At 40.0% G+C, this 27,270-nt stretch overlaps 1 protein-coding gene across 2 annotated transcripts; it reads right to left on the bottom strand.

Annotated features, from left to right (window-relative positions):
- Positions 1–4,889: 4,889 nt before the first annotated feature.
- tie1 (tyrosine kinase with immunoglobulin-like and EGF-like domains 1) lies at positions 4,890–27,270 on the bottom strand. Of its 2 annotated transcripts, XM_084910400.1 has the most exons (24): positions 26,971–27,270; positions 25,789–26,085; positions 25,521–25,628; positions 25,269–25,424; positions 24,525–24,656; positions 22,510–22,650; positions 22,249–22,377; positions 21,644–21,789; positions 19,568–19,712; positions 19,322–19,486; positions 18,634–18,774; positions 15,526–15,828; positions 14,805–15,095; positions 14,288–14,487; positions 14,059–14,205; positions 13,909–13,972; positions 13,616–13,726; positions 11,121–11,311; positions 10,763–10,876; positions 9,974–10,044; positions 8,898–8,938; positions 6,307–6,403; positions 6,106–6,205; positions 4,890–5,921 (listed from the first exon to the last, which is right to left on the bottom strand). In XM_084910400.1, the coding sequence occupies exons 1-24, from the start codon at positions 27,032–27,034 to the stop codon at positions 5,850–5,852; spliced, it is 3,426 nt and encodes a 1,141-aa protein (XP_084766526.1). In that variant the 5' UTR covers positions 27,035–27,270; the 3' UTR covers positions 4,890–5,849. The 2 variants fall into 2 exon arrangements, with proteins under 2 accessions (XP_084766526.1, XP_084766527.1); XM_084910401.1 differs by lacking the exon at positions 15,526–15,828.

The following is a 27,270-nucleotide window of genomic DNA, read 5'->3' on the forward strand; positions in this document are numbered from 1 at the left end:
GACTAGTGGTGAACCCAGAGAGCTAGTTAATGGCTGTTTTCACATGGATCCTAAGTATCTAGGAAAACAATATTGAACAAACTGAAAGAAAACTTGGTGAAGCTTTTGTGCACCAAAACATTTGAACATCCTTCAAACTTGAAGGTGAAGAATCCTTATATACCTACTCATTTTTTAAAATGTATGCTGCAAAGCCATGATGGATACTATCTTTCTGAAAGAAATTATCAGTGTGGCCAACACAAAAGCCACAACCAGAAAGTTTTTTTTACAAGATGATAGAAAGATGTTTGTCCTCTAATTATGGTTGACTTTAGTAACAAAAATTGCAACACATCCCATTTTTGGCTGCGTCACAGACAAATTTGTTGCACAAGGACACGCAAGGGGAAGAAGGGGAAGGAAGAGGAAAATATGCATCACAACTATGACAATATAACAACCACAAATTTTAAGACAAAGTGCAGTGAAAAACTCATGCATGTTGGGCAAAACACTAAAATACATAATCTACTGTAAAAAAATTGCAATGAAATACCTACAAAGATTTTTCCATTGGAAAGGAATGCTGTTTAAAATATGTACATATACAGTGGCTTGCAAAAGTATTCGGCCCCCTTGAACTTTTCCACATTTTGTCACATTACAGCCACAAACATGAATCAATTGTATTGGAATTCCACGTGAAAGACCAATACAAAGTGGTGTACATGTGAGAAGTGGAACGAAAATCATACATGATTCCAAACATTTTTTACAAATAAATAACTGAAAAGTGGGGTGTGCGTAATTATTCAGCCCCCTGAGTCAATATTTTGTAGAACGACTTTTTGCTGCAATTACAGCTGCCAGTCTTTTAGGGTATGTCTCTACCAGCTTTGCACATCTAGAGACTGAAATCTTTGCCCATTCTTCTTTGCAAAACAGCTCCAGCTCAGTCAGATTAGATGGACAGCGTTTGTGAACAGCAGTTTTCAGATCTGTGGCTGTAATGTGACAAAATGTGGAAAAGTTCAAGGGGGCTGAATACTTTTGCAAGCCACTGTAAGCAAAAGCTGAAAAGAGAAGCTTCTAGTTTGTTGTTTAAAGCATCCTAAGCTCTTCAAAAAACATGTTACAAGTTGTAAACAATGTAAATGATGGACCCTATGCCTCTAGGACAAAGGGTAGGATGAGTTGTAAATGGGCCAATAAGAGCAAGTACTGCTAAGTAACAAAACTAATACTAGTACCTCTTCACCTAGATATGCCACTGTCACTCTAAGGAAAACCACAGAAGAGAAAGCAGTTGCGCTTTACTGGGATCTAAGAGCAATTTGTACAAAATGAGGTAAAAATAGGTCAGCAACAGCTGAAGTCCTTACTACAATGCCAAATGGTGTCTTGGCCAATACAGTAAATAAATAAATACATTTGAGGTGTGTGAAAAAGGTTATGTGGAGTTAGTGTTGGTGTGACATTAGTGTGACTCAATAGTGAGTCCAGCACTTTTAATTTTAAGATCACAATCAAAGCGTATCCTTTCTGCTGTCAGGTGTTAGTTATTAGTTGTTAGTTCAATTTACAAGTCATTCGGAATTCTTGCAATTCTTGGTGTTGCCAGCAAAATCTTGGGAAGTTTGAGTAATGGAAATGGGTCAGTATTGTGGTTTACCACAAGCAGTTAAAGAGTGGTGGATAGATTGGCCAGCAAAAGTTTGGAAAGCATGCTTATGTGGACTTGCATCACTTTGCGAGTGCAAGTCAGCTACCTGCTGCTGTGAAATGAGGTCCACCGAGTTTATTGCACCTTTTCGAATGGATCCATGAAGAAATTCAGAAATACAGTACAACAAATAGAGCCATCTCAGTGGAGCATCACACAAACCGAATTGGAAAAGAAACAGAAAAGCCTTTAATAAGTTAACCGTTTGTTTCAGGATGGAGTCTTGCATGTGGGAGGAGAACTCAGGTGAGCTGGCTTGGTAGTTGAGTCTTCTTCCCTGACATAAGCACCTTATCATTTTGACCAAACACCAAGATGTTTGCTAACTATCAAGAAGGCCAACAATTCAATTCAGTTCAATTCAGTTTTATTTATATAGCACCAAATCACAACAACAGTTTCCTCAAGGCGATCAACATAATCACAAAATATTAACAAGCACACCGGTGACACAGGAAAGAATCAACAAAGAAAGAATTGCTGCAGCAATTAAGAACACTATCTCTGTCAGGCCTACCTGTGTGTTTCCCCAGATGGGCTAGTTTTCTCCAGAGTTAGCATTGACCATTATGGACCAGGATAAAGTGAAGATTGTTTAGTAAAGAGACAAGGGGTAAGCTTTAATATGTGCTAATCAAAGAAGCTTCCTCCTTGGATGTACACGCTATACACTGGGGCAGGAGGGGACTAGCGATGAAGATCTGCTAAGGTAATAATCAGTGCAGCCAACACAAAAACCACTGAACATTAGGTAATGCACGTCATGTTCAGACTTTTCTTTTAAAACTGCTTTAGTGGACTATAATAGGGAGCATGTGTCGAGGGCCATTTTATGTGTGAACAGTGCTTCGTGAACGGCATCATACAACAAGTTGACATGAAACTGATGTCATGTGCACTGTTGCTAGCCACCATTTCTGTAGACTGTGCACTTCTTGTTTATTGAAACCTGGTGCATTGGGAACCCTGTTTACCCAAACTTCTACAGCAATAGTAGCTAGTGTACTGTTTGGATGAAATGAGTAAGCCATCCAATCAGGAAAAAAAGACAACTAACATCTGAGAAGACTTTTGTTTTTAATAGACTATGTGCATGTTAGCATATGCTACTTCCGGTGCGGAAACTCCTGTAGGGAGCTTTGGTTCCGGTGTCCTATTCGTGCCCTGTTTATGGTCCAAATAAGTTAAGCAAATGAATGAATCAAGCGGCGATTTACATTTCTCTAGATGTCTTGGGCATTTACCCAATATATCTGTAAATGATGTTCATCGATTTGTCGATATTTTTTCCCCCGCGCCTCAGAGCAAAAGAGAAAAGGGATTCAAATTTTATATTTCTCAGTATCTGTAAACAGAGGTCCCTCGTTTATTGCGGGTGTTATGTTCTAAAAATAACCAGCGATAGGTGAATCAAGTAGCCAATTTTATTTTTTGATGGTGCAAAACGTTTCGTGGACATCGTGGACATACAGTACTGCACTTCAGAGTCACACTGCTAGCGATCGATGCAGCGATTCTGTACTGTACAGGAGAGACATCATGGAGGAGATTGTCTGCGACGATCAGGACGCAGGACACAATGTGATGTAAAAAAAAAAAACACGCAAACTTGCACTAAACAAATCTGCGAAACAGCGAGGTGAAAGGTGAACCGCGTTATTAGCGAGGGACCACTGTAATTTTGAAGGTAAGTCACAACATACCCTTCGTAAATATTAATGTACAGAAACCCTTACCAGCAATCATTCATTTTTTGTGTGGCTTTTTTACAGGGTTTGTTAACATGCTGTGTAGGTGTGTACTTGACGAGCTGATATCGACATAACTGGGGAAACATTTGGTTTGACTATTCTTCACCTGTAGTTTGAATGCTGAACATTTGCCTGTTTAAATCATAAGAACTGTCACTATACAGAGATGTGCTTCTGAATGTGGACGATGTGTCTTCTGATTTTGTAATGCAGTTCTGCTTGTGTTGAGTGATGTAAACAACTGTTCGATCTAAACTCTTTAAACGTCAAAATTGATCACCACCTTCTGCTCTTTGTAACGTAACGCGATCTTTCTGTTTTCGATATTTGGCACATGATTTTGGAGTATATCTTCGCAGTAGCGATTGACCGCAAAGTAAAGCTACCGGAAATGTACAACCCTACATCCGGTCTCAAACCAGGAAGTTAGCATTTTCTCGTGCACAGGGTGCTGGGTAGCTACAAACGTTTTAAGCTAACATTAGCACTCACACCACACTCCTCTCCACCAAAACTGGGCATAAAAACGTGGCTTTTTCTCTTCATAATCATGTAGCAGAACAGAAGCCAACCCAGAATGATAAAATGTCTGCCCATTAAAGATTAAATCCTGGATTTCAACTGTTAAGAGGGTTCTTCCTGTTAAAAGGGAGTTTTTCGTTCCCACTGTCGCCAAAGTGCTTGCTCATAGGAGGTCATATAATTGTTGGGTTTTTCCTCTGTATGTATTATTGTAGGGTCTACCTTAGAATATAAAGCGCCTTGAGGTGACTGTTGTTGTGATTTGGCGCTATGTAAATACAATTGAATTGAATTCAATTGAATTGAAAAATAATAACTATAATACAGCCAACTGTGCTGCTTAGCTTTGCTTGTTTCTGTTGACAACTGCTTAGATGGACCAGATATCTAAAATACGCCTGTCAGCAAGTCAGGGGAGGTCCCATGTTTTTACAAAGTCTGTTGCCGTGCTTTCGTTTTCAGTTACCTTTTTATAAAAACCCATTTTAAGGTGAAACCTGCAGCTGGCTAACAAGTAAATATGTAATTTTTTTTCAACACAGGCAAACTATTGGATAACAGAAGTAGCTGTAGACAACCTAAGTTCAAAGGTCAGATTTTTGAGTAATATGGTATAAAAATAAATCTAGGGCCACTGCTGTTCCCTTGTTACACATGTGCCATAGTCAGGAAGCTGGCAGGCTTTTACGATGTTTGACAGTTCTGTGCTTGTGGTTGGTGTGTAAAGGAAACCCAGTGACAGATCAGCTCAGTGCAGGCAGCCAGTGTTCCTGAGTTCACTTTGGTCCCCAGTAGCCTGGCCTCTTCCCATCATCTTAACTATTAAAAGGGCCAGCACACCAAAATAATCACCTCTTTCTGAAGTTGAAAAAAAAGATCAGTCGCACAAAATTGCGCTACGACAAAAGAAATTAAACTACTTGTGGTGATGAATCCAGTCACCACATAAAACCTTTATTAAGGAAACCAGTTAATGAACAGATACTGTACATACTCACAGAGTGGATTATCATCAGTGTTACATTTTTGTAATGTTAAAAAAACTACAAAGGTTACTTCTCTGTATTACTTGTAGGCTTCCAAATAATTTCTCTTGCGATGGAAATTTGCATGCAACACATGAAATCCATCATGGTTTTTAAATCAGTCTATAACTCTGATTATATTCCTATAATAGGAGAGTTTGATCTCTTAAAAATGAGGCAAGATATCTACAGTCGTAGTTACATCCATATGGCAGTGATAAGCAATTAGTAAAAGCACAAAGATGACAGAGTAAAGCTACTTTTAAGTGCTACATTGGACATCTTTCCATCACAATTGATCGTCTTGACACTTGAGCGGCATTGAGAACTTGTCATGTCTTATTTGAGAGCACTGTCTTTTTCTTTTATTTTCTCTCCGTGAAAAGATGTTCTCCATTTTGAAAAATGGAGGGGAAAAGTCCAGCACGGACACCCCACAGACCCTGTGGTGTTTCAGCAAGTCACATAGCTCCATATCAGTGCTCAGAGAAAAGCTTCCATCATTATAACTGCTGGAAAAGGAAAAGATGGAATGCTGTATATGTTTCTCTAAGACTTTGTGTCTTCTTTCCTTTTTTTGTGACAGGGGTTCATAGTTCCCAGAAGGTTAGTAGCAGACACATCTATCCATCAAGGACCCAGCAGTATGCCTCTTCTCCTTACACCTGTAGTACTTCCAGACAGTGTCCTTTCACAGTCCTCCATCTATAGCTGGGTGGTTGAAGTAGAGCGCCTAGTCCTCCTGTCTTGACGCCTAGTGGGTGGGGGGTGGCAGTAACGTGGCAGCCTCCCTTGTGATTTTCTCTTGGAGCTTCGTGGCCTGCGAGGGTCTGGGGGGGCTGGTAGTCAGGCCTCCTCGGCTGTGGCATCAATCCCAGCATAGGTGAAGTTCTCAAAGAGAGCCATGTTCACATAAGCCTGAAAAACAGATTAAACCTCATGGTTAAGAAAGTGAATGCAAGTGAAGTGTCTTACTACAACAACAACAAAAACCCTGTTTTAGCCCACATTTCTAGTTCTGTTTTTTATGCCCAAATAATAACAACAGGATGTTTTTGTCTATTCTTCCCTTTCTACCAACATAATGCAAATGAAGCCTTACCTTCCTGGCCTCCTGCATCCTGTTGAGCTGCAAAGAGATTTGGGAGAAGGGGGGTCTCTCATAGGGCCGATCTCTCCAGCACTGCCTCATTAGCTCATAACTGGAGACAAACATTAACACAGTGATAAATATGGTAAAACCCAGTGCCATAATGGGCTGTGTAATTTGATAATCACTAGCTATAAGATACAGACTACTTACACCTCATCATCACAGTTTTTGGGCTTCTCCATTCTGTAGCCTTGTGGCAGTTTTTCATAAAGCTCAGCACATGTCATCCCACAGTACGGTGTGCCACCTGAAGCACATACACACAGAACGTCATAGAACTTGAATAGGACAACGTGGGACGATGTGTAAAATGTCAATTAAAAACACTCTCACAGACCTGTATTTTATTCAATATTGTCTCATTTTGAATTTGATGGCAACAACACATTTCAAAAATGTTTCAGGGATATATTTATGTATCACTGTGTAGCATCCCCGCTTCTTTAAACAAGAGTCTGTGCACTGAGTAGAGCAGCTTTCTGGCTTTTGGGAGAGGGATGTTGTCCCATTCTAGTCTGACATATGATTCTAGCTGCTCAACAGTCCTGGGTCTTCTTGGTCATTTTTTTTTCTTGTCACGGTGCACCAAATATTTTGAATCGTTTAAAGGTCTGGACTGACGGCAGCTCAGTTCAGCACCCAAACTCTGTGCTGTTGCAATAGCTGCAGTATGCGGCTTAGGCTTAGCTTGCTGAAATATATAAGGTCTACCTTTAAAAAGATGCTGTCTGGATGAAGCATATGTTGATCTAAAACCTGTATACATCTTTAATTAATGACACCTTTCAAAATGTTTGAAGATCACAGGCATCCAGCATTGAGTTTTGACCTTGTCCACTGCACACAGAGATTTCTCCAGATTTCCTGAAGCTTTTGTCGATGTACTCTATTATGTACTATAGATCAGCGGTCCCCAACCCCGGGGCCACGGACCAGTACCGGCCCGTGAGTCGTTTGGTACCGGGCTGGGAAAGTTGTGGCTCGGGTGTGAAATTTATGGTTTTCAGGGGTTTTATTGGTTTTTATCGTTTTTATCATTAACTCGGTTTCCCTGGGATTTTTCCCGTGTGTTATAAATAAATCGTCTTCTTTTGGTACCAGTACTGGTTTTATATTGTTGTATTTATCCGCGACACCTTAGAGGCCGGCCTGTGAAAATATTGTCAGACATAACCCGGTCCGTGGCGCAAAAAAGGTTGGGACTGCTGCTGTAGATTATACATGGTTCAAAGTCTTTGCAATTTTACACTGAGTGCATTATTCTGAAATTGTTCAACAATTTGTAGACACAGATTTTTACATCTTTACTTCTAAGAAACTCTGTCTGTGTAAGGTCTTCTTTTTACACCCAGTCATGTTACAGTCATGTTGCTAATTAAACTAATTAGTTATAAAATGTTCCTCCAGTCATGTCTTTGTAGTTCAACTCAAGTTCTAATATTTAATAAAATAGTAAAATGCTACAGCTTAAAAATGTTGATATTTGTTCTATATTCTACTGTGAATAAAAGATGAAATAAAATTTAAAATGACTGCCTTCTGCTTTTATTTAGATTTTACACAATGTCCCGACATTTTTGCAATTGAGGTCGTAAAATGTTTTCTTGAAAAAATGGCTGCTGTAAAACTGCACATGTGACTTAAATAACATCACCTGAAGACAGAGGTCCTCAGCTTTGACAATCCCTGAATATGAAAACACATTATGGAAGTTCTAAAGAATTCTGAGTCATAACATTGACGCAGGCAGTAGCGGTTTTAGATACGGGCGACACGGGCGGTTGCCCGGGGCAGCATCACGGGCATCGGCAAAAAAAAAAAAATAAATGCTCGTACTCATGCTGCCCCGACGTCAGCCAGCGCATATTGGGAATGGCATAGGCACCGATTGGTTTTCTGTCGCCCATTTGCTGGGAGTAAGGGCATCAGAATCAATCAGATTCAATCAGAATCAGAATACTTTACTAATCCCTAAGGAAATTATGTGGGTTACAGTTGCTCCAAGAAGAAATGGTAAAAATAGCAACAGTAACAGACTAAACTCCAAACAATACATTATGTTACAGATTTTAATATTAATTAGTCATTGTCAATTGTTGATTTGTCCTGTTCTCATTGTATGACGAATTATGATGGCTGTTTGGTAGCCGTTTGCATACTACGCATACTCTCCCTCTCTCTCTTCATATGTGTGTGTGTGTGTGTGTACAACAGTTTTATGTTAATGTACAATCCTTAATATGTTTTGTGTGTGTGCGTGTGTGTGTGTGTGTGTGGGGGGGGGGGGGGGGGGGGGGGGGGGGGGGCAGAGGGAGTGTTCGCCCAGGGCGCCAAACAGGCTAGGACCGCCACTGGACGCAGGTCTATAAGGGGAAGTGTACTGGTTTTGTACTGCCTTTTAAACAGTAACAAAGAGGAAGCATAAACATTATAGTATAAATACAATTGATTATGACTGCAAACTTTATTGTTGACTGTGTGGTTGGTTGTCACGTGTATTTACATGCACATATGTGTTTACACATGTATGCAAATGTAAGTCATCCTGTTTTTTATTTGGTTTTAATTCAGATCATTTATTTTTTCTTTCCCATAGACCCTAGAAAGAGCAGATGCTTCATTACAAACAGTTTATGGGGATTCAACTTTTGTTAGCCTGTCACAATGTGGCTCTGACATCTGTATTAAATATATAGAAGTAAATGGTGTAGTTTCTGCACTATATGAGGCTGTATGCTTACCTAAGCTTACAATTTCCCAGAGAAGAACTCCAAAAGACCATCTGTTAGAGAAGATATAAAGATAAGACACAAAGCTTAGTAAAACTGTAACAAAGCTTAAACAATTTAAATACTGGCTCTTGGGAACATTTTCATGTTTCTTTTTGTCGATCATATCTTTGTTGATTATATCTGGTGCCTTGCAAAGCAGCTAGCTGCAAAAATATACAGATTGTAGATGACAAAAGATTCTGAAAGATTCTGATTATCATGCTTTTACAAGCAATATAGATACCTCTTACTCAAAATGTAAGTATTTAACACAACCACAAACATCAAACAGAATAACAGGAGGATATTTGATTCTTTAATTGTTAAAATGAAGATTGTTTGTAAAATGAAGATTGTTTGTAAAATGAACGCAGAAACTTAAGGGGAACCGAGCGTCAGAAAAACAACCTCTTCCCTGCTATCTGATTAGCAAATTTCTCTTCAGAGAAATACCACGGCTTTCATATGTCACAGAACAGTGTGGTAGATCATATGAGCAGACAAGTGTTGTTTGTGCCATCAGCCTGTCCGTTTGTTTTGTTCGATTTCTTCCCCGCAGCACGTTTCGCGACGTCTCACATTGTGTCTCTTACAAATGTTTACAACTCTCTGGCCCTCTGAGCAGCATTCACACTTTTCCGTTGGCCATGCTGCACTCTCTGCTGTGTATAAATAGGTTCCAGTTGACATGCCAACGTGTCTGTCTGTCTGCTAAGTTGTACCCAGGGCTTCCTGATTGTGCTTATCAGTTGTGCAGCACACTGTTATCACTCCACCAGTGACAGACGGATGATTTGTTGTTTTCTGTGGTGAGGCACTTTGTGGCATGCCTAATCAAAACTTTACTAGGAGTAGTAGCAAATAAGGTTTCTGAAGATATTAAATAAGAAATAGAGGGAGGACTTATGATTATAAAGACCTATGTATTGTAATACGGAAACCATGTTTTTCAGGAAGTGTTTGTGAACCACTTTACCAATAGTTCTCATTTCTGAGGAATAATATATCCCAGCATATTAGTAAAAAAAAAAATTTAAAAGACTTACACATCACTCTTTGTTGTATAAACACTGTAGTTCAGGGATTCAATGGCCATCCAGCGTACCGGCAGTCTCCCCTGAAAGTGAAGCAACAACAGATTCATGTCAAATCTTGCGGCTTTGGTGTGTTATGGCATGTTTTCATCTTGTTCTGACATCATTTATGTTTGAGTATTAAATAGAAAAGATGAATGCATGAAATGATAATAAGAAAAATAGGGTTTAAACTGTATTATAAAGTGGTGCCACATTACATTATTAAGTCTATGGCCCATTACAGTAAGATGGTAATCTGCTCTACAAACACTGCACGTGCTGGAGTTTACAAACCTAAACATGACTGCCCTCTGCAGGCGCTCTATTATTGTGAAAATCAGTGACTGTCTGAACAGCATTATACCATTAAAAACAACAACAACAAAAACAGCTGAAAATATAAAAAATAACAACCTCTTATCCCCTAAACTGTTTCATTTGATCAGCTTGATATAATCTTTTTAGCTAACCTGAGTTAATGCAGATCTACAGATACGCTGACAGCCTAAAGATATGGCTTTATGCAGTCACAGACTGCAGCAGCCTGCTGATAAATGTTTTGCTGTACAGCTCCTTTGTCTTCTGCCGTTTTCAGCATGTGAAAAGTGAGAACAACACATGCAATCCACTCTCATAAAAGGAAAAAAAAAAAAAAGGGGGGGGGGGAGGGGGGAACAACATCTAACACTGCTTTGTTTTAGTCTCAAGCAACCGGTGCCTTCTGCAAGGCTAAACCAAAACATAACCCCCACCACTCACCATTGTCTTCTTAACATAGACTTCCTCACCACGGGACAGACCGAAATCTGCTATCTTAGCCACAAGATTGTCCCCAACAAGAACATTCCTCGCTGCCAAATCCCTGTGGATGAACTAGGACCAAGAGAGCAGAGGAGGGGAGGGAAGCGGTGTCATGACAAAGATACAGATACAACAATTTTAAGCAAAATTAAAAATGAACCTGTAAATGAATCTGAAAAAATCTAGTTTTAGGTCACAACTTCATGCAAAACTGAGACTTTGATCAGATCTAACATCATTTTTTCAGAAAAAAAGAAGCACCATCACCAACAGGCACAAAACAGCAGCTAAAGTTGCTCATCCTTCCTCCTCCTACCTGTTTGTCACTGAGGTAATGCATCCCATTCGCAACATCCACAGCAAACTGCAGCAGCTGCTGGGAGGTGAGGGTGGAAGCAGTACCGTGCTCTTTGGCAAAGGCAGGGTCCGTCTCCAACACCCGACTCTTCCTCAGGAAGTCAAGGAGGTTACCATAGGGGGCGTATTCTATGGCTATGTACAGATAACCTGGAGCAGACAGAGAGACAGATGGAATGATATCTCTGTCAATAAGAAAAGGCCATGCCACCTGCTAATAAACATATTACCTTCCATCTGTGCAAACTGTTATTGGCTCAGACAGACCATTTTAATGAAATTGTATTATTTTTGCGACATACTATGACTTTGACCTTGGCTGACTCGCTTGGATTTGCCTGGAAAGAGACCCAGCTACAGCTTGTACTGGGCTTGACCTTCAACTCTTTGGTCTTTGACACAGCAGAGGTACACCAGACCTTTTGTAAAATCCTCACAGAACTCAACCAGATGGCTGAAGCTTTGTTAATAGATTACAGCTTCCAGCCAGAGCCAGAGTTCCTACAGGCATTTGTAGTTGTTGGAAGAGTTTCATGTTGATTTCACTAGGACCAGGGACAGTGCCAACACAATTACTAAGTACCATATGTGAAAGGAAAGAATAACGGGTTTATGGGCAGAGTGGTCAAAGAACTGGAACATAATACAATTATGTTACTTGTGAGTTACAAAAGCTTCTGTTAATCAAGCACATGCCATGTTTCTTGCAAAAGAAGAGTTTCTCAATATGGAACGGTGACAGGTCATCTGCTCCAAAACCTCCATCACCTTAAGAATAACCAAGCTCAGTAAGAATGTGAGGTCATGTTAGTATTAGCACATAGCTGGAATAGAGAGAGAGAGACTGTGCTATGAAAGCTCTGTGGAGAGGCGTGACCTTTTCGTTCAATCATTATCTTCTACTTTTAAGAGTATATCAAATATCGTCTCAATTTATTCCCTCCTCTCTTGTGTTCAGTAGCTCAGCGGTGAATTCCTTCCGGACACACCTTGTTTTTCTAGTACAGGAGGAGAGCAAATTTGTTCCAGATCTCAGTAAGACGAGATAGGGTGAGAGCTGAAAACGACACCATAATCTCTCCCTTAAAGACATTAAATGCAAAACTGACAAAAAGTCAAGTTTGTGTTTCCTCTTCTAGCCAGCGACTTTTCTTTACAGCTTTCCTTTCAAAGGAAGTGCAGTTACACAGACAGTAGCAATACTTCCTGCCAATTAGCACTTTTTCTTGATGACCATTCGTCGAAATCTTCTTTGATGTTAAAATTTTTACTTGCTCGCTCTCCTCTCTCCCCACTTCCTCGAAACATTCCTCCCTCCTGACCTCTTTTCCCTCGTGCTCACCTCTCCTTCCTCTGTTGCTCTTTCCATGAAATTAAATGAAGAAAACACTCGAGGTTTTCTTTAAATCTTTTCAAGTATGTGTGCAGCATGTGTGTGCACATGCATGTTCATGATTGTTAATCAAGGGTGTAAACAAAGAAGAGATAAGGTCTGCAGAGCTAAGCGCTACTTCGAAGCGAGCGTTTATTTTTTCAAGGTCGACTTGTTTGTAACAAGAGGTGCACAGAGGTGCTTCTCATGTGCTTCCAGTCTTTGATCAAACAGAAGTAATTAAATGATTCAATTTAGAAGACACTGGCGTAAACTGATACTTCGAGGTAGGGATCATGAAGGAAACCTTATACAAATACATTAATGCATGCCACAGCTGTTTGGTTGTTAGGCGCGCGGACAAATCAAACACATGTGATAGCGCAAATGCTTCTGGCAGGCGAAGATTATTTCGTTTGGACACATTCTGGGGTTTTCCAGGTGCAGATGACAGAGAGTCAGATGGGACGGGCGTATCTGTTTGCATCTCAAGTAAGAAGAATTTAACCTGTTCAAGTACAGCGCTGCATATTAAGAAGGAATGAGCTGAATAAGGAATCTGCTGAGGGTACAGTTTGTTAAACACAGGCTTTTGTATAAGATTACATTTAAATCTTGATAAAGATATAAAGATGCTGTATATTAGCACCATATTGTTTACCTATTTCTCTAAAGAAAACCTTCTTTAGGCTATTTGAATCTTTAGAGCGATTCTAGGTGTGTTTTCTGACACATACCAATGTATCTATCACACAGTTTGGTATATATTCTACAGATGAAATCACACCAACAACCAAACTAGATGGTGTATCTGCTTCCACGAGAAGTGACCAAACACCATCTGCTGAGGAAAGTCATATTGTATGGTTGTTGGGTTTCAACTGGATTTGTTTAGGGAAACATCAGATTGTTGATGTATAGATTTCTGTAGTATACAGTTTATACAACCTGGTCACTAAACTGTAAGGCAGTCGTATACTTGTGACACTGAAACAGCAGTTTGTTTCACCTGTGAATTACTGTTCCCGAACAGCCAATAGTGCGTCAATGCTCATTACAGCCACTAGATGTTGCTCACTCACCTCTATTTTCACAGGCTCCTATTAAGTTGATGATATTGGGATGCTGGCCTAGTTTACACAGGACCTCCAGCTCTCCTGCAAAGTCTCTGTGGTCATTTTCTGAGGCAAACTCTGCAGGACGAACAACATGATGGGCATTGTTAAGCAAAGTGCAAGCAAAGCAGTATTTGAAATGAAAATTACACATCAGAATGCTGTACAGTGTCTTAATGTTACTGCATCTACATGTCTGCGGTTTTATGTCTGACCACTATATCTGTATCAGTTTAATGATAAATGTGTGGCTCAGATACCTTTCAGCATCTTGATGGCTGCGCTCATTTTGTTGCCGTCCTTCTTGATCATGGCTTTGATAACCTGTTATTGAAACCACAGTTAGCTCAAGTGTTGCGAAGAGAATGGCAACCACAGGGAACATTGCAACGTTCAGAAAGTCTAAACACCTGGCCAAAGTTTCCCTCTCCAATGACATCTTCAAACTTTATGTTCTCCCACTCAAGGATTGGATAGGTGAGGGGCTCTGGCGTGGGCTTTGGCCTTCGTGTCAGGGTCAGAGTTCCTGAGTTAAACTGCAGAATAGTTTCCTCCCCCTGGAGATATAAACAGTGTATAGTCAGCAAAATAATTTCTCTCAGTGGCTGCAAAGTCAACCGGAATAGAATGAATGCTCACCGATCCAGATTGGTAGGTAAACGTGCGGCGACGGTTCAGCAGCGTCTTCCTGATGAAGAAAAGAGCCAACAGTGCCAACAGTATAGTCACACAGGTGACAGTCACTGAACCCACCACCGCAATTAACAGCTGATAACTGTCCCCAGTTTGCTGGCCAATCACATCCAGGGTGGTAGGGGTAAAGGTTGGAGAAGCTTTTTCTAGCATTGGGAAAAAGACAGAGTGAAAAAAAGAAGAAGAGGAGAGAAACAGAAGATTTAAATACGGGGGAGATAAATATGGAATTTTGGAAACATGGAATCCATGTGTGGGTGGTCTGGTCAACTGGAGGAGCCAACCAAATATAGTAGTGAAGAGGTTGGACATAAGATTATGAGGTCCCATATTTGAGACTCAAAATTTATCAAAAATATCAAACTTAAGAATATAATACAGTCTCATTTGGAACCTTTTGCATGTTGCCGTGTATATTTTACCTTCTATGTGACTTGATCATTATGAGGAGCTTCCTGCTTACCATCCCCCTGTGTCTTTGCCTGAACATAGTTGCTCCACTCTCCTGGCACTTTAGAGAAAGCCCTCACTCTGAATTGGTAGATTGTGCTGCCATTGAGTGCCGTCACATCTTTGGTGGTCTTGTTCCCATCATCCGTGTCCACCCAAGGGTGGGGGCTCACCTGGCTGACTGGCTGGTACTCTATGATATATTTAATGATACCTCCATTTGGGTCGTCAGGGGGCTGCCACTTCACCTGAATGGCTGACATGGACAGAGGCACGGCCTTGACGTTGAGTGGGGATGATGGACCTTAGATACAGAAACATTAGAGCTGTTACAATCAATCAAAAATAATTTTTCTTACCACACATTCTGAAATCAAGCAGGTAATCTAATCCAGACACTTCAAGACTGGTTACTTGAGGAGCGTTTGACTATTAAGGATTTAAAAGAATCATATGCATAGATTATGGCTTTACATCTATCAGCTGCTATTTCCCCCCCTTCAATTTACACACAACTTCTGGGCAGAGAGAGAGTTGCTAAGTAAAAGGCGAGCTCCAAATATAGCTGAGTGTTTAAACCAACGCTAAAACCTATAGGGCGCTATATATTGCAATACACCTAATGTTATGCCACAAGCTGCGAGAAGTGAATTATGAACTGCTTTACATTTTAAAACTCCTTAAAAGAAGACTTGTTTGCAGCTTTTTTTCTCTAACCAGCAGGTTTTAGTTACCCTGGCTGTTGATGTGGAAATGGTAGCGTTTGGAGGGCGGGCCCTGGCTGCCACAGTTGATGAGGCGCACCACCACAGTGTAGTCTTGTTGATACTCCAGGTTGTGGAACTTGGTGGAGAGCACATTGAGCAGGGTGTCAACCTCCTGGAGTTTCTCACTGTAGCGTGGCGGCCCAAAGAGCTGCACTAAAAAGCCAGTGGCTCTGCCAGCATTAATGGCTTTGCTGCCGGGTAATCGCCAGCGTACAGTAACATTGCGGCCTTCCACCGAGCTGCTGTCAATCTCAGGTTGAATTGTGGGCTCTGCAGCAACAGAGAACACAAGATGAGCTGTGGGGACTACGATCTATTGGTACACTTTTTGGTAACACTTTATAATATACAACATTGCACTGTAATTAAATGGACTTCAAATGTATTGTGTTTGAAATTAAATTGTGATTATATTATATTTACCAACAAATACTTAGAGTGAGGTGCACAAGAATAAGGAGGTAATAAGCTGGGATGGATGTTCTATTGTTCAATTTATATATATAATATACACACTACTGGTTTAGGAACACCCCAATTTTTCCACTTATTTATTGCAATTCAAGTCATTCAAGTCCAATGAATATGCCAGAGGTTTTTTTTTTTTTTAAAAAGGTAGGGCTACCCAAAACTGAAAAACAATGTACATTTCAGAATTATACAGAAAGGCCTTTTTCAGGGAGCACAAAATGGGCAACCAATTTAAAACTGTTCTGCAGCAATGGTGGTGGATTAAGCACTGAAAGCTGGTGCTACTAATTCCGCAGAAACTCTGACAGGAAGAGGTGTGGCAGACCCAAAGCCACAACTGAATCAGAGGACAAGTTTCTGAGAGTTAAAAGTTTTTGTGATAGACAGCTCACAGGACAACAGCTTCAAACACAGCTTCATATTGGTCGTAGTAAGCAAGTCTCAGTTTCACTGTGAAGAGAAGACTTCAGGCTGCAGGTTTGACAGGACGAGTTGCAGCAAGAAAACCATTGCTAAGACGTGAGAATAAGACAAAGACGCTTGTCTGGGCCATGAAGCACCACCATTGGACTATTGAAGACTGGAAGAAGGTATTATGGACTAATGAATCAAAATTTGGGCAGCATGGTGGCTAGCACTGTTGCCTCACAGCAGAGAATTTGCATGTTCTCCCCATGTATGCGTGGGTTTTCTCCGGGTACTCCAGCTTCCTCCCACAGTCCAAAGACATGCAGTTAGTGGGGTTAGGTTAATTAGAAACACTAAATTGCCCATAGGTGTGAATGTGGGAGTGAATGTGAGTACGATTGGTTGTCTCTGTCTATGTGTTAGCCCTGCGACAGATTGGCGACCTGTCCAGGGTGTACTCTGCCCTTCACCCTAAGACACCTGGGATAGGGTCCAGGCCCCTCCCCAACCCTGAAAAGAATATGCGGAAGCAAATAGATGGATGGAAGGATGAAATTTAAAATTTTCGGTTCATCACGCAGGATCTTGGTGTGCCATCAAGTAGGCAAAAGGAGGGTTCCACAGTGTGTGGCATCAACTGTGAAACTTAGAGGAGGAAGTGTGATGGTCCAGGATCGGTGAGTTGTACAGAGTGAGAGGCACCCTGAACCAAAACGGCTACCTACCCGAGTGGTAGGCCATGCACAATCTATCTGCGCCATGCAGAACAAAGCTGTGTGTGTGTGTGTGTGTGTGTGTGTGTGTGTGTGTGTGTGTGTGTGTGTGTTTCAACAGTGAAAAGTTAAAAAAGGAGAACAGTTTATACACAATCATATTTGTAAAGTCAAAGGGAATATTGAATAATAAAACATCTATCATGCAACCAATATAATGAATATTAAATAAAGATGTTAAAAGGCAAAATTAACCCCCTCCATAATATGGCCCGTGCCCTTTAAAATACTCCATACTTACAGTAAGTTAGACGGGGATATATTGTTTTGTGTTGGATTTTTTCACTATTAATGAATTTGAACCCCCTAATTCTAGTGCACCTGCTTTGTAAGTAACATAATTACATTATAATTTCAAGTAAAATCATTTAAATTCCATTCAATCACAAGGGAATTAAGCCCTTAGTTGCAGATCATATTTTAGTGTTACCCATGTATCCTAATTGATGGATGCTAGGTGATTTTCTTGATGTTAATTTGAGTTTTCACAGAAATGGGGTGAGCAGCAGTTAGTTTACAACAGCGCTAGCTTTAAATAGCGCTGTGTTTGTCTGCTTTCCGCCCCTCAGTTATATGGACCTCGTTACTCTGTTCTTTTGTCTGTGATTAACCAGCTCAGAATGCTATATTTTCCCAAAAGGTAGACTTCAAGTCCCTTTATGGCAGTACATTTCAAAATAAAATGGACAAATGGCTAAGATAAATCCAGTATTTGTTGATGCACAGTTTTATTTATTTCATTTTCCATTCCAGTTTTTGACTTAAACATTAATGGAACGTCCTCAGTTCACTTCCAGCCAGGAGAATCTATTTAGTGTTGCTTTTCCAAAATTTACACTAATGTCAATAGTTTATGTTTGTGCAAGAGACAGGCATAAACTACCATCAACAGATCATTTTAGATCCATTTCACACGCGGACCTCAGACATTGTAAGAGACTCAAGCTTAGTAGAACTACAATTAACTGCACTTCAAAACACTTTTTCATGTTCTTTTTTCTGCACTTGCTCTTTCTAATATGCTCTCTCCCTCTGCCCAACCTTCACTTAGGAATAAACCTGCTATTGCTTCTTGAATACAGGTTGCTACTGCTTTAAACGGGGTCATGACTTCTAATAGGCCGATAAAAAATTACACTTTTTAATACCTTCTATGGTATTCCGTTTTTTGTTGTTGTTGTTGTTGTTGTTTTTAAAAGAAACAACCATAAATCATTCCACTTGCATTTTTCTATATTTGCTCTAAACTTGAGTCAGGCATGGGAAAAACACTTCACTATTACACTAACCAGACTTAAAATAATTGAGCTTGCTTAAGTTCTGTGGTCAGGAAAATTGACATTTTTTACCAGGGAAATTTTCCAGATAAATATACACATGTCCAAAGTTTGTGTGGTCTGTAAAATTTATCTGCAGGTCTCACCAGGACAGTCGGTCTCCATTATGGCTTGCGGCCCCGGGTCCCCCTCTCCTCCTTCCCCAGGACGACTCAGCTGGACACGGACGTAGTAGCGTGTTGAGGGCTCCAGGTTCATAAGCGTGATAGGCTCTTTGTCACTATAAACTGAAAGGAAAATTGACTTAGGATAGGCTGGTGAGCCAAAGTTTTCATTCATTTTTAGAGTAGGATTATTAAGCAGAAACACAGAGTGTCTGAAGTGTTTTAAATAACATTACACACATACACTTCAACACATATGTTTAACATTTGTTGTCTTTAGATGGGGGAAAAACAGATGTAAACTCAAACTTAACGGAACACGATGTCCAGTCTTTGAGAAGATCTCTTTTGTTTATAGACCCGATTGGGGTGTTTTTTTAACAAATACAATTTGTTATATATTTTTTTAACTTTTTTAGATTTTCCATTGAGAACAGTTTTTATTTTAAATTTGTACAATCTGTTGCCCTAATCATGCTTCTTGCTTTAGCTAATACATTATATCTTTGGCTGAACTGAGAGTGTGTTGAAATAACGGAGATTTACGCAATCTTTGTTTTTGTTGCTGCAATGCAATAAAAGAAAAAGTAAAAAAAAAATTATCTGTGATTGCTCTCCTTTCTGATAAAGACTGACTGCATGACTACATGAATATGTTTTTCCCGTATACCTATGATGGAGGACCACAAGTCTTCATTTTTATTCTCCACAGGCTTATAGAGGACTCTGATTGAGATGATGGGGCCATCTCCCACAGAGGTGTACACTGGCATCACCAGCAGCTGCTTGCTTCTCTTTTCCAGCAATTTGGGAGCAGTAATGGGCATCGGGGGCACTGAAAAGAAGCAGGATTTTTTTTTATTATTTTGAAATTCACCTGTCTGTACAGAACTTTAAAATGTCATACATCACACACCTTTAACAGTGAGGGTGAATTCACGCGAGTCCTGGCCTCCATCGGTGGACACCCTGCACTCCCACAAGCCTTCTTGTTCAGCGCTCAGGTTAGGGATATCAAATTCAGCAGTGCTCCTGTTTGAGTCCATGACAGTACGAGAGGCCTGCAAATAAATGTGTAACCCAGGGAGGCAATGAAATATGCTGCAATTTTTTTTTATCTGCTGGGATCATTTTGACTTTTTCCACCACTTTGAGAAAATTCTGGTGGTCAAATTTTCCTTTTCTTTTTTTTTAAACAGTGTGTATCTATTATCAAGGAAACAGCGGAGAAACAATAACACAGAAACTGAACATATCACTTAAAGGCAAAACATGGTGACTGCTGCACTGTGGAGTGATACAGCCTTATCTGGTTGGGCCATTGTGCTGCTCACTTCCTCAGAACATGACTCGAGCTTGCATTCATCGGGCTTGACATAAAAACAAAGTTTAAACCCCAAATAAAAGTTGTTTCATTTGTTCTATTTTACACTTTCTTTACTTTTTAGAGAGAGACTTTACAAATTTAAAAAAAACAGTTAGACTTGTTTGAAGACTCTTCATAAATTTTCTTGCTCGATTACACTAGAAGGTCAGTCACTCTCATGACTGTGTTAGCTACATCACTGTGTAGCATTAAGAGTGGAAACAGGGTTTCAGTTAGCTAACAGCTTACAGCTAACTTAAACATATGCTCACTTATTCCTGTAAAACTGTGTAATGTTTTTGTTGTGTAGATGATAGCTTTTCATAGTTTTTTTTTTATTATCTGAAACAGTCATTTGTAGGCATAGGAAATTAAGTAACTATTTTCTGATCATTTATATAGCTGGCCAGCTATGTCACTTTCTATCACTTAAGCTATCCGGCCCTAGTTAACCTTAGCCTGGCTAACCAGACCTACATTTTTAGTTAATTTTGGTCCTAAATGAATAAATGTTTCCTTATTCAGTATAATCAGAACTGGTTATTTCCACTTGCACAGTCCATATTTGGGAGAATGGCACTTTTTGAGGGACTTCAATGCCCTTTTCCAGAATAGAGCAGGCATTAGTAACATCAGATGGAGATGCCTAGGTTGCGGTGGACTACAGAGCAGCTTGCAGATGTGCAAAAAATGTGGGAAAGCTAATGCTACAGTCACACTACAGGAAAGTTGTTAACCACAACACAAGCCTTGCATCGAGGTCTGTGACCACCCGCAGTCAGTTGCTATCTTCAAAGTGAATTTGGGGTGATAAAATGACACGATAAGACAGAGTCGGTCTGCAGTCAGTCTTTGGGACTAAATGGGTTTGGGTTGCTCTTTATACAGTAAACAACTGTGACAAATTAGCAAAAAAAAAACAAATACGTTATCATCTATTGCAAATCTGCTGCCATCCACTTATGAAGAAATTAATATTAAACATAAATTCTCATTAACTGCTTACATTTCGTCCAATCAGAATCCACTAACAGTGACGTAGTTGCTGTAGTGATTTAACTGCGAACTGTTTATTTAGGAATATAGCCACAATATAACCATTTAGCAACTAGTTGAGCTGAGTCTCCTATTGCAGGCAAAAAATGGTTTGCAAAGTCTTGGCATGCAGTCTGTGTTTACTAATTAGGCAGCAGTTATTTGCAAATGTTCAACAGTCTGTCCGACAGTGACTGCAGTCACTCTGATTCAAACCATGATAGTTTGGAGGCATGGTTCCTCCAACTGGATGACTATTTAGTTCCTGCAACTACTTGTAATCAGCTGCTGAATGGAAGAAAAAAAATCACTGTAATCACCAAGCAAACACATCATTTTCCTGGTCAACTGAGGTTGCTGTACTGCTTTTACCCTAATGTGACTGAGCCATTAAGCAGCTCAAGCAAGAATTTGGCAAATATCATATAGTAACTTAGATGAATGTGTAGAAGGATATCAGGTGAACCATTAGCTGATATGGGCCGACACGGAGGTCTGCCAAGATATTCAGCCTGAACTAACACTCTTGTATTCAGGCTTACTGTGAGGTTTCCTTGCCGGAGTGCTGCTGGCAACTGCTGGTCTTCCTACCTTAAGTACTGTGCTGTCCAACTTTCGCAGCTCAATGCTGTTGTGACTGGGCAGGGGGTTCCCTGTGGCTGAGCAAAGGATCATGGCTTTGGAGTTGAGATTCAACTCCAAATGCCTATCCAAGTCCAAAATCTGAGGAGCCCAGTCTAAAGATGCAGAGAGAGAGACGGGACAGGAAACGAAAAGAAAGGAACAGCAAAAAAAGACAAAAAATTATGCTTCACTAATGAGCACGGTAAAGAAAGAGATCATAAAAGCAGCAACTCTGCTTGTAAAAACATTTATATAAGTACACCCATTGGTCAAATTTTGAAATCACATCCCCTAGTGGTTGTACTTTTTGTGTGTGATGAAATAGGAAAAATACACTTTTGACAAATTCAGGTGCCAATACAAAGGCTGTGTGACCCTTAGCATTAAAAAAGGTTGCACATTCAAGAGTAACTTGTTCAGTTAAATCATTCATTATGGTTTGTGTGTGGTGTGTGCAACAGTTTTATTAAGTTGCATAGCTGGTCTATACACAATATTTCAAGAAGAATGCAAATAAAATTGAAATAGTGAAAAAAAAACATGCATATCACTGTAGCTGTTAAGATACCTACCAGACCTATCACAGTGCTGTCCTCTCCACCCTCTGGGACACTGGCATCCACTGAAACGGCTGCAGACGCCTCCGTTCTGGCATTTGCAGCTAAACTTGCAGTCTGGCCCATACTTGCCATTATGGCAAGCTGACAACAGAATAGAAGAAAACAAAACTTCATAGTGTGAAACTCGATAAGGTCATTATTGAAACTCCATTAAAAGAAAATGACATTAAAAAAAAAGAAAACAGATGATCTTATTTAAATTATGTATCATACCATTCTCACAGTGGCTCCCAAACCAGCCGCTGGCGCAGGAACAACCATAGGGGTCTGGTAGGCAGAATCGAAGCCCCCTGCAGTTCAACTTGGAACCACATGTCTCCTGGCAGTTTTGACCAAACATTCCTTCTCTGCAGGCTGCAAGTCATCAGAGAAAGAAAAAAATTACAAATCTGTTTGTTTAAATTCCTCATGTTTTGCGGTATCATGCCTTAAAACTCTGAAACTCTTTTTTTCTTGGTTTCACAGTTGCATTAAATGTTTTACTGTACTGCCAAGAACTTCAGAATTTGTAGAATATGCTGTCTTCAGGTATCTCTAGTGACAGATTTAAATTCAGTGTACCTCATGTGTAGTTTTCTATCTATAACTATAACAGAGCTCAACACACAAGACAATGCTGGGTGAACTTCACCAAATAGAAATTAAAAATCATCATGAACAAGTTAGGAAATTTATGTTTGTTCAATTATGTTGAAAAGCCTGTTCATTTGACCTTAAATGGAGCCACGTTTATGAGGAAATGCATTTATGAGTTGAGCAGCAGAGTTGAGTATGTGAGCTGCTCCCCTGTAAAAACTCCTCTCTGCCAATGCCAGAGAAGACCATCCCATCTTGAAGGACAGACCAAACTCTGTCCTTCAAGATGACAGCGCTCACGTTCAGAGTGGGTTTTATAAGAGACTCTAGAACTTGTGAGTTGAGAGGATGGAGCTGCCTGCCTGCAGTCCTGACCTCAATTGAACAGCTGAGAGATCAGCTTGGGCGTGCTGTTCGTGCCAGAGTGACGAGCACAGCCACACCGGGACTTGGAGATAATACTGGTTGAAGAATGGGATGACATCCCACAGCATGAGGAAGAGGATTTTTCATGGACGCAACTCACGTACTCAACCCTTCTGCTCAACCCACAAATGCCTTTTCCTTCCAAATGTAAAAAAAAGATTTATATATGTTTATATTTCGATGAGCTACTAGTTTTCTACCAGTGGTTAATGAGTGAACTCATTTTAGTGTGTGTTTACAATATAGCATTTAGTGAGTTCTTTTTTTCTGATTGGTTGATATATGAAATCAGATGCTTAGTTAAAAGCTAATCTATTTCATTCATGCATAAAAATTCTTTAAAAAAACAAACCCTAGTATATTGAGAAAAAAAATACTTGTTCATATAGAGACAAGTAAGTAGTATGAACTAATGCTACATAGTTTCAGCAAACTAATGTGCGTCTTGCTAGATGTGCTTTTAAATATAATAACCCTAACAATAAAGTGCATACAGAAAAACATGTAGCGCAAAATAGCTACCGCATACAGATAATGACACTAATGGAGTCTATGGCTATTTGTGCAGTTACTGCCATTTGAGAGTACGTGACGCAAGGTGCTTTCCAGAATACACAATCTTTTGTTAACTAGTGTCATTTGCACAGAGGCTGATTAGTGATACAAACACCATTAAAACATCCATCACTTTAATGGCTGCTTAACTTTCAACTCAGGTAATAAATCTAAGACTGCGTACAAGAAATTTCGACTCAAAAACTTGCATCTTTTCTCTAAGAAGTCAAAGTAACATCGCTTTGATCCTATAAGGAATAATTTACTCAGAACAACAGCGTTTCTGCGCGAGGCTATATTAATGCTTTAGACGGAGCACGTTCCTTGGCCTCACTCGATCAGCCTAACGCGGTTGCCAGTGTTTTTGCTGATTCATTTTCCAACCTTAGGCTCCACACTGGCGTCTCCCTTTAAAGTCTGTCTGTCTCTTTTTGGTACTGTTTATGTTAAGGAGTCAGACTGCGAGGCATTGACTCTGATTGTGCATATTTATTCCAAATGTGTAAGTGAGTCAACATAATTCATGTGACTTATTAACACTGCTTTTTCACCTTGCACACCCTTTTTGTATTATCCTCCTCTATCTCCCTTTTTATTGATCTCATTCACAAACAGAAAGTTCTCCTATACAATACTGCAGATGCAGATGTTTGCCTGAGTAGAGTACAAACCTGTCTCACAGCGTGTTCCCATAAATCCTGGAGGGCAGATACAGTCTCCGTTCACTTCATGACACACGCCACCATTAAGACACTCTTGACAATCTCTGATACAGTTAGGACCCCACTTCTGACTGGGGCACCCTGCAAAGAAACACAGATTCTTTACTTAGAACAGCACAGAGACTTCAAACACCTTCGATAGCATTTATGTGTATTTCGCCTTTTGTGTGTTTATATTCTGTTTTGGATATTTTTTAAGCACATGTGACCTATTTAAATAAAAAAAAAGGATACATAGTACAGAATGCATGCTAAATGACAGTAAAATGTGCATCTGGTGGAGACAAAAAAGAAAAAGCCGGCTGCAGGTGGAGGGTGGAGATAGTGTTAATGCTGTAATTTTTCTTTGGGGTACTGAGATAAAGGAAATGACACAAACATATGTGCTGCACATGCCTTGCCAAATAAAATGTGCAGATGTAGCCTATAGTGAATTCACAGTTTAGGGTAGGCTAGTATTTAACAGTAACTTTCCACAAGCTTCCATTTAAATAGAAAGATTTTGAGCTGGGGAATCTTGTGCATCTCAATCAGTCTAGCAGAACGTGCACTGAGTCAACCTTAGCATGTCTTGTGTAATCCTTTGTGAGTTCAGCTGCACATCTGAGCCAAAAAATGCTACAAAACCCTTAATTTAATCTGACACCGATTGATTGTGTGTGTGTGTGTTTGTGTGTGTGAGACCCAACAAACCTCTGACAATGAGCCTCATCCAGGCACCGTTGAGAGGGGTGTCTCCAACGTAGCTGGCACTGTAGATACCTTGATTGTCAAGCTTTACATTCTCCACCGTTAGCTCAACAGTTTCATTGAACATGTCAATCCAGTGTGTCATATAATAGTAGTTTCCTGCAAAAAACAAGCGACAACATTAATGTCATTGTTTGAGCCTGCGTTTGCACAAAAATGTCCTTCCTCTATACCGAGTTGCAAACGTTGACTCACCGTTGTACTTCCAGGTCACATCTCTCCTTTGGGGGTTGAGCAAGTGCATAGTGAGGTGAACTGTCTCACCTACATTAGCAATTAGTGTGAGGGAATTTGGAACAAAATCTGTTGTAAGGAACAAAGAATCTGTTATTGTTTGTTTGTTTTTTTTAATGGCACACCCTTGAAAGTAGTTGCATTTAAACATGTATTTCATGCATAATGGATTTAAGCAATAAAATAAATCTCTCTGAAGAAAGTCTTGTTTTTTGAAGTGCAAACACACCGTTGTCAAGGTTGTTAATCATTGTAATCTTTTCAACTGGGGGAACGTCCTGAGAAGATTCACAGTAGAAGATGCCAATGTTTTCTAGGTGACTAAAGTCTCTGGCCACAACCATTTTATTTCCGGACTTGTGCATTTTATATTGTGGGACACTGGAGAACATGAGGATTTTGTTATCCTTCTTAATGTCCAACTTAGCCTGGGCAGAGTTGCGCTCTCCATTGATACAAGAGATGGAGAAGTTCTCGGGTGTTCTGATCATGGCTGCAGAGAACATGGTCAGGTCGATCACAGCATCTGTAAAACAGAGCATTAGTCATTCTCTGATGTAAGGCAGCAAACCTTATTTAATTATTCAGAGAGATGGAGAGTTGTCTTTTCAGGGGGGAGACCCATAATTTTTAATCAGCTGTTAAGTGATTCACACAGTGACAGAAAATACATACACTACATCTTTACATATTTTTTTCCAATTTGTATTGCTTTTCCCTAGAAATGTACACATTACTAAATTACTCCATTGTCATCTTGGAGCTGTTAAAGTGCTCAGTCGTTAGCAGTGTGGAACTACTGTTTCATTCCAGTTTTGATTTGAAGTTCTGCATTAAATTAAAGATGATTGTGTCAACTTAGTTTCATAAATTTCATAAAACTCGTCTATCAGACACATGGAATAAATATTGAATCTAAGGGAAAAATTGTAACTCTTTTTTTCTGTTAATAACGCCTTATTATCATATTGCGTTAAAATGGGGAAGCTCAACGAAGATTAACGAAAATACCGATTGGGGTTTGGGTTCAAACATAAACGCCTCTTGGAGTGATTCATTAACAAAAGTGCCAAATCCAATAACATGAGTTTGCCCAGCATTCCTTCTCCCTGGTATGTGAGCCCCAAATCCACAGAACAATGGAAGGAAACATGGATGAGCTCCTTATTCCCTGAGGGTACATAGATCTACGCGCTGTGCTGACAATCGCTCTCAGACAATCGAAAAAAAAAAATGCTTAAAAACTATAAGTGGATGAAGGTTGCGTTACCTCTGTACAACTTGGACGTTAGTTCTTTTATCTTTTATTCCCCCCCCCCCCCCCCCCCCCCCCCCTTAATATAAGATTTCTCGAAAATGTTGCTCCATCTGTAAGCTACTCAGACAGGTTTTGAAATAGTTTCACTCTTACCTGATAAAGTAAAGAAGCACAACGCAAACACCCACAGAATCATCTTGGTATTTGTAATCCTCATTGGGGAAAGCTGGAAATCAACTGCCGGCGTGTGATTCTTTTCAGGGTGAGCTCTGCATCCAAAACGGTGACGCTGCGTCACGACGGTGCGCTTTTTTTACGCATAACTCGTCGAAGCCTCCAATTCTCCCGTTCGGTTTGTAAAATCTCGTCGGTAACCAGCTGGTTTTAGGAGTTCACTCTACTGTCACTCTAAGCAGAGAGTGTAACTTTTGGTGAAGCTCAGCTTTCTCTGGG

This window comes from Perissodus microlepis, chromosome 17, assembly GCF_051167445.1.
Source record: "Perissodus microlepis isolate ML-2025 ecotype Zambia chromosome 17, ASM5116744v1, whole genome shotgun sequence".
NCBI lineage: Eukaryota > Metazoa > Chordata > Actinopteri > Cichliformes > Cichlidae > Perissodus > Perissodus microlepis.

Bases quoted from the DNA above. Each gene is read 5' to 3' on its own strand.
- tie1 (XM_084910400.1), bottom strand. From the start codon at position 27,034: ATGAGGATTACAAATACCAAGATGATTCTGTGGGTGTTTGCGTTGTGC. The intron at 26,086-26,970 runs GTAAGAGTGAAA...TCTGTTTTACAG, and splicing joins GTGCTTCTTTACTTTATCAG to ATGCTGTGATCGACCTGACC. The intron at 6,404-8,897 runs GTAAGCATACAG...TATGTGCTTCAG, and splicing joins CTGGGAAATTGTAAGCTTAG to GTGGCACACCGTACTGTGGG.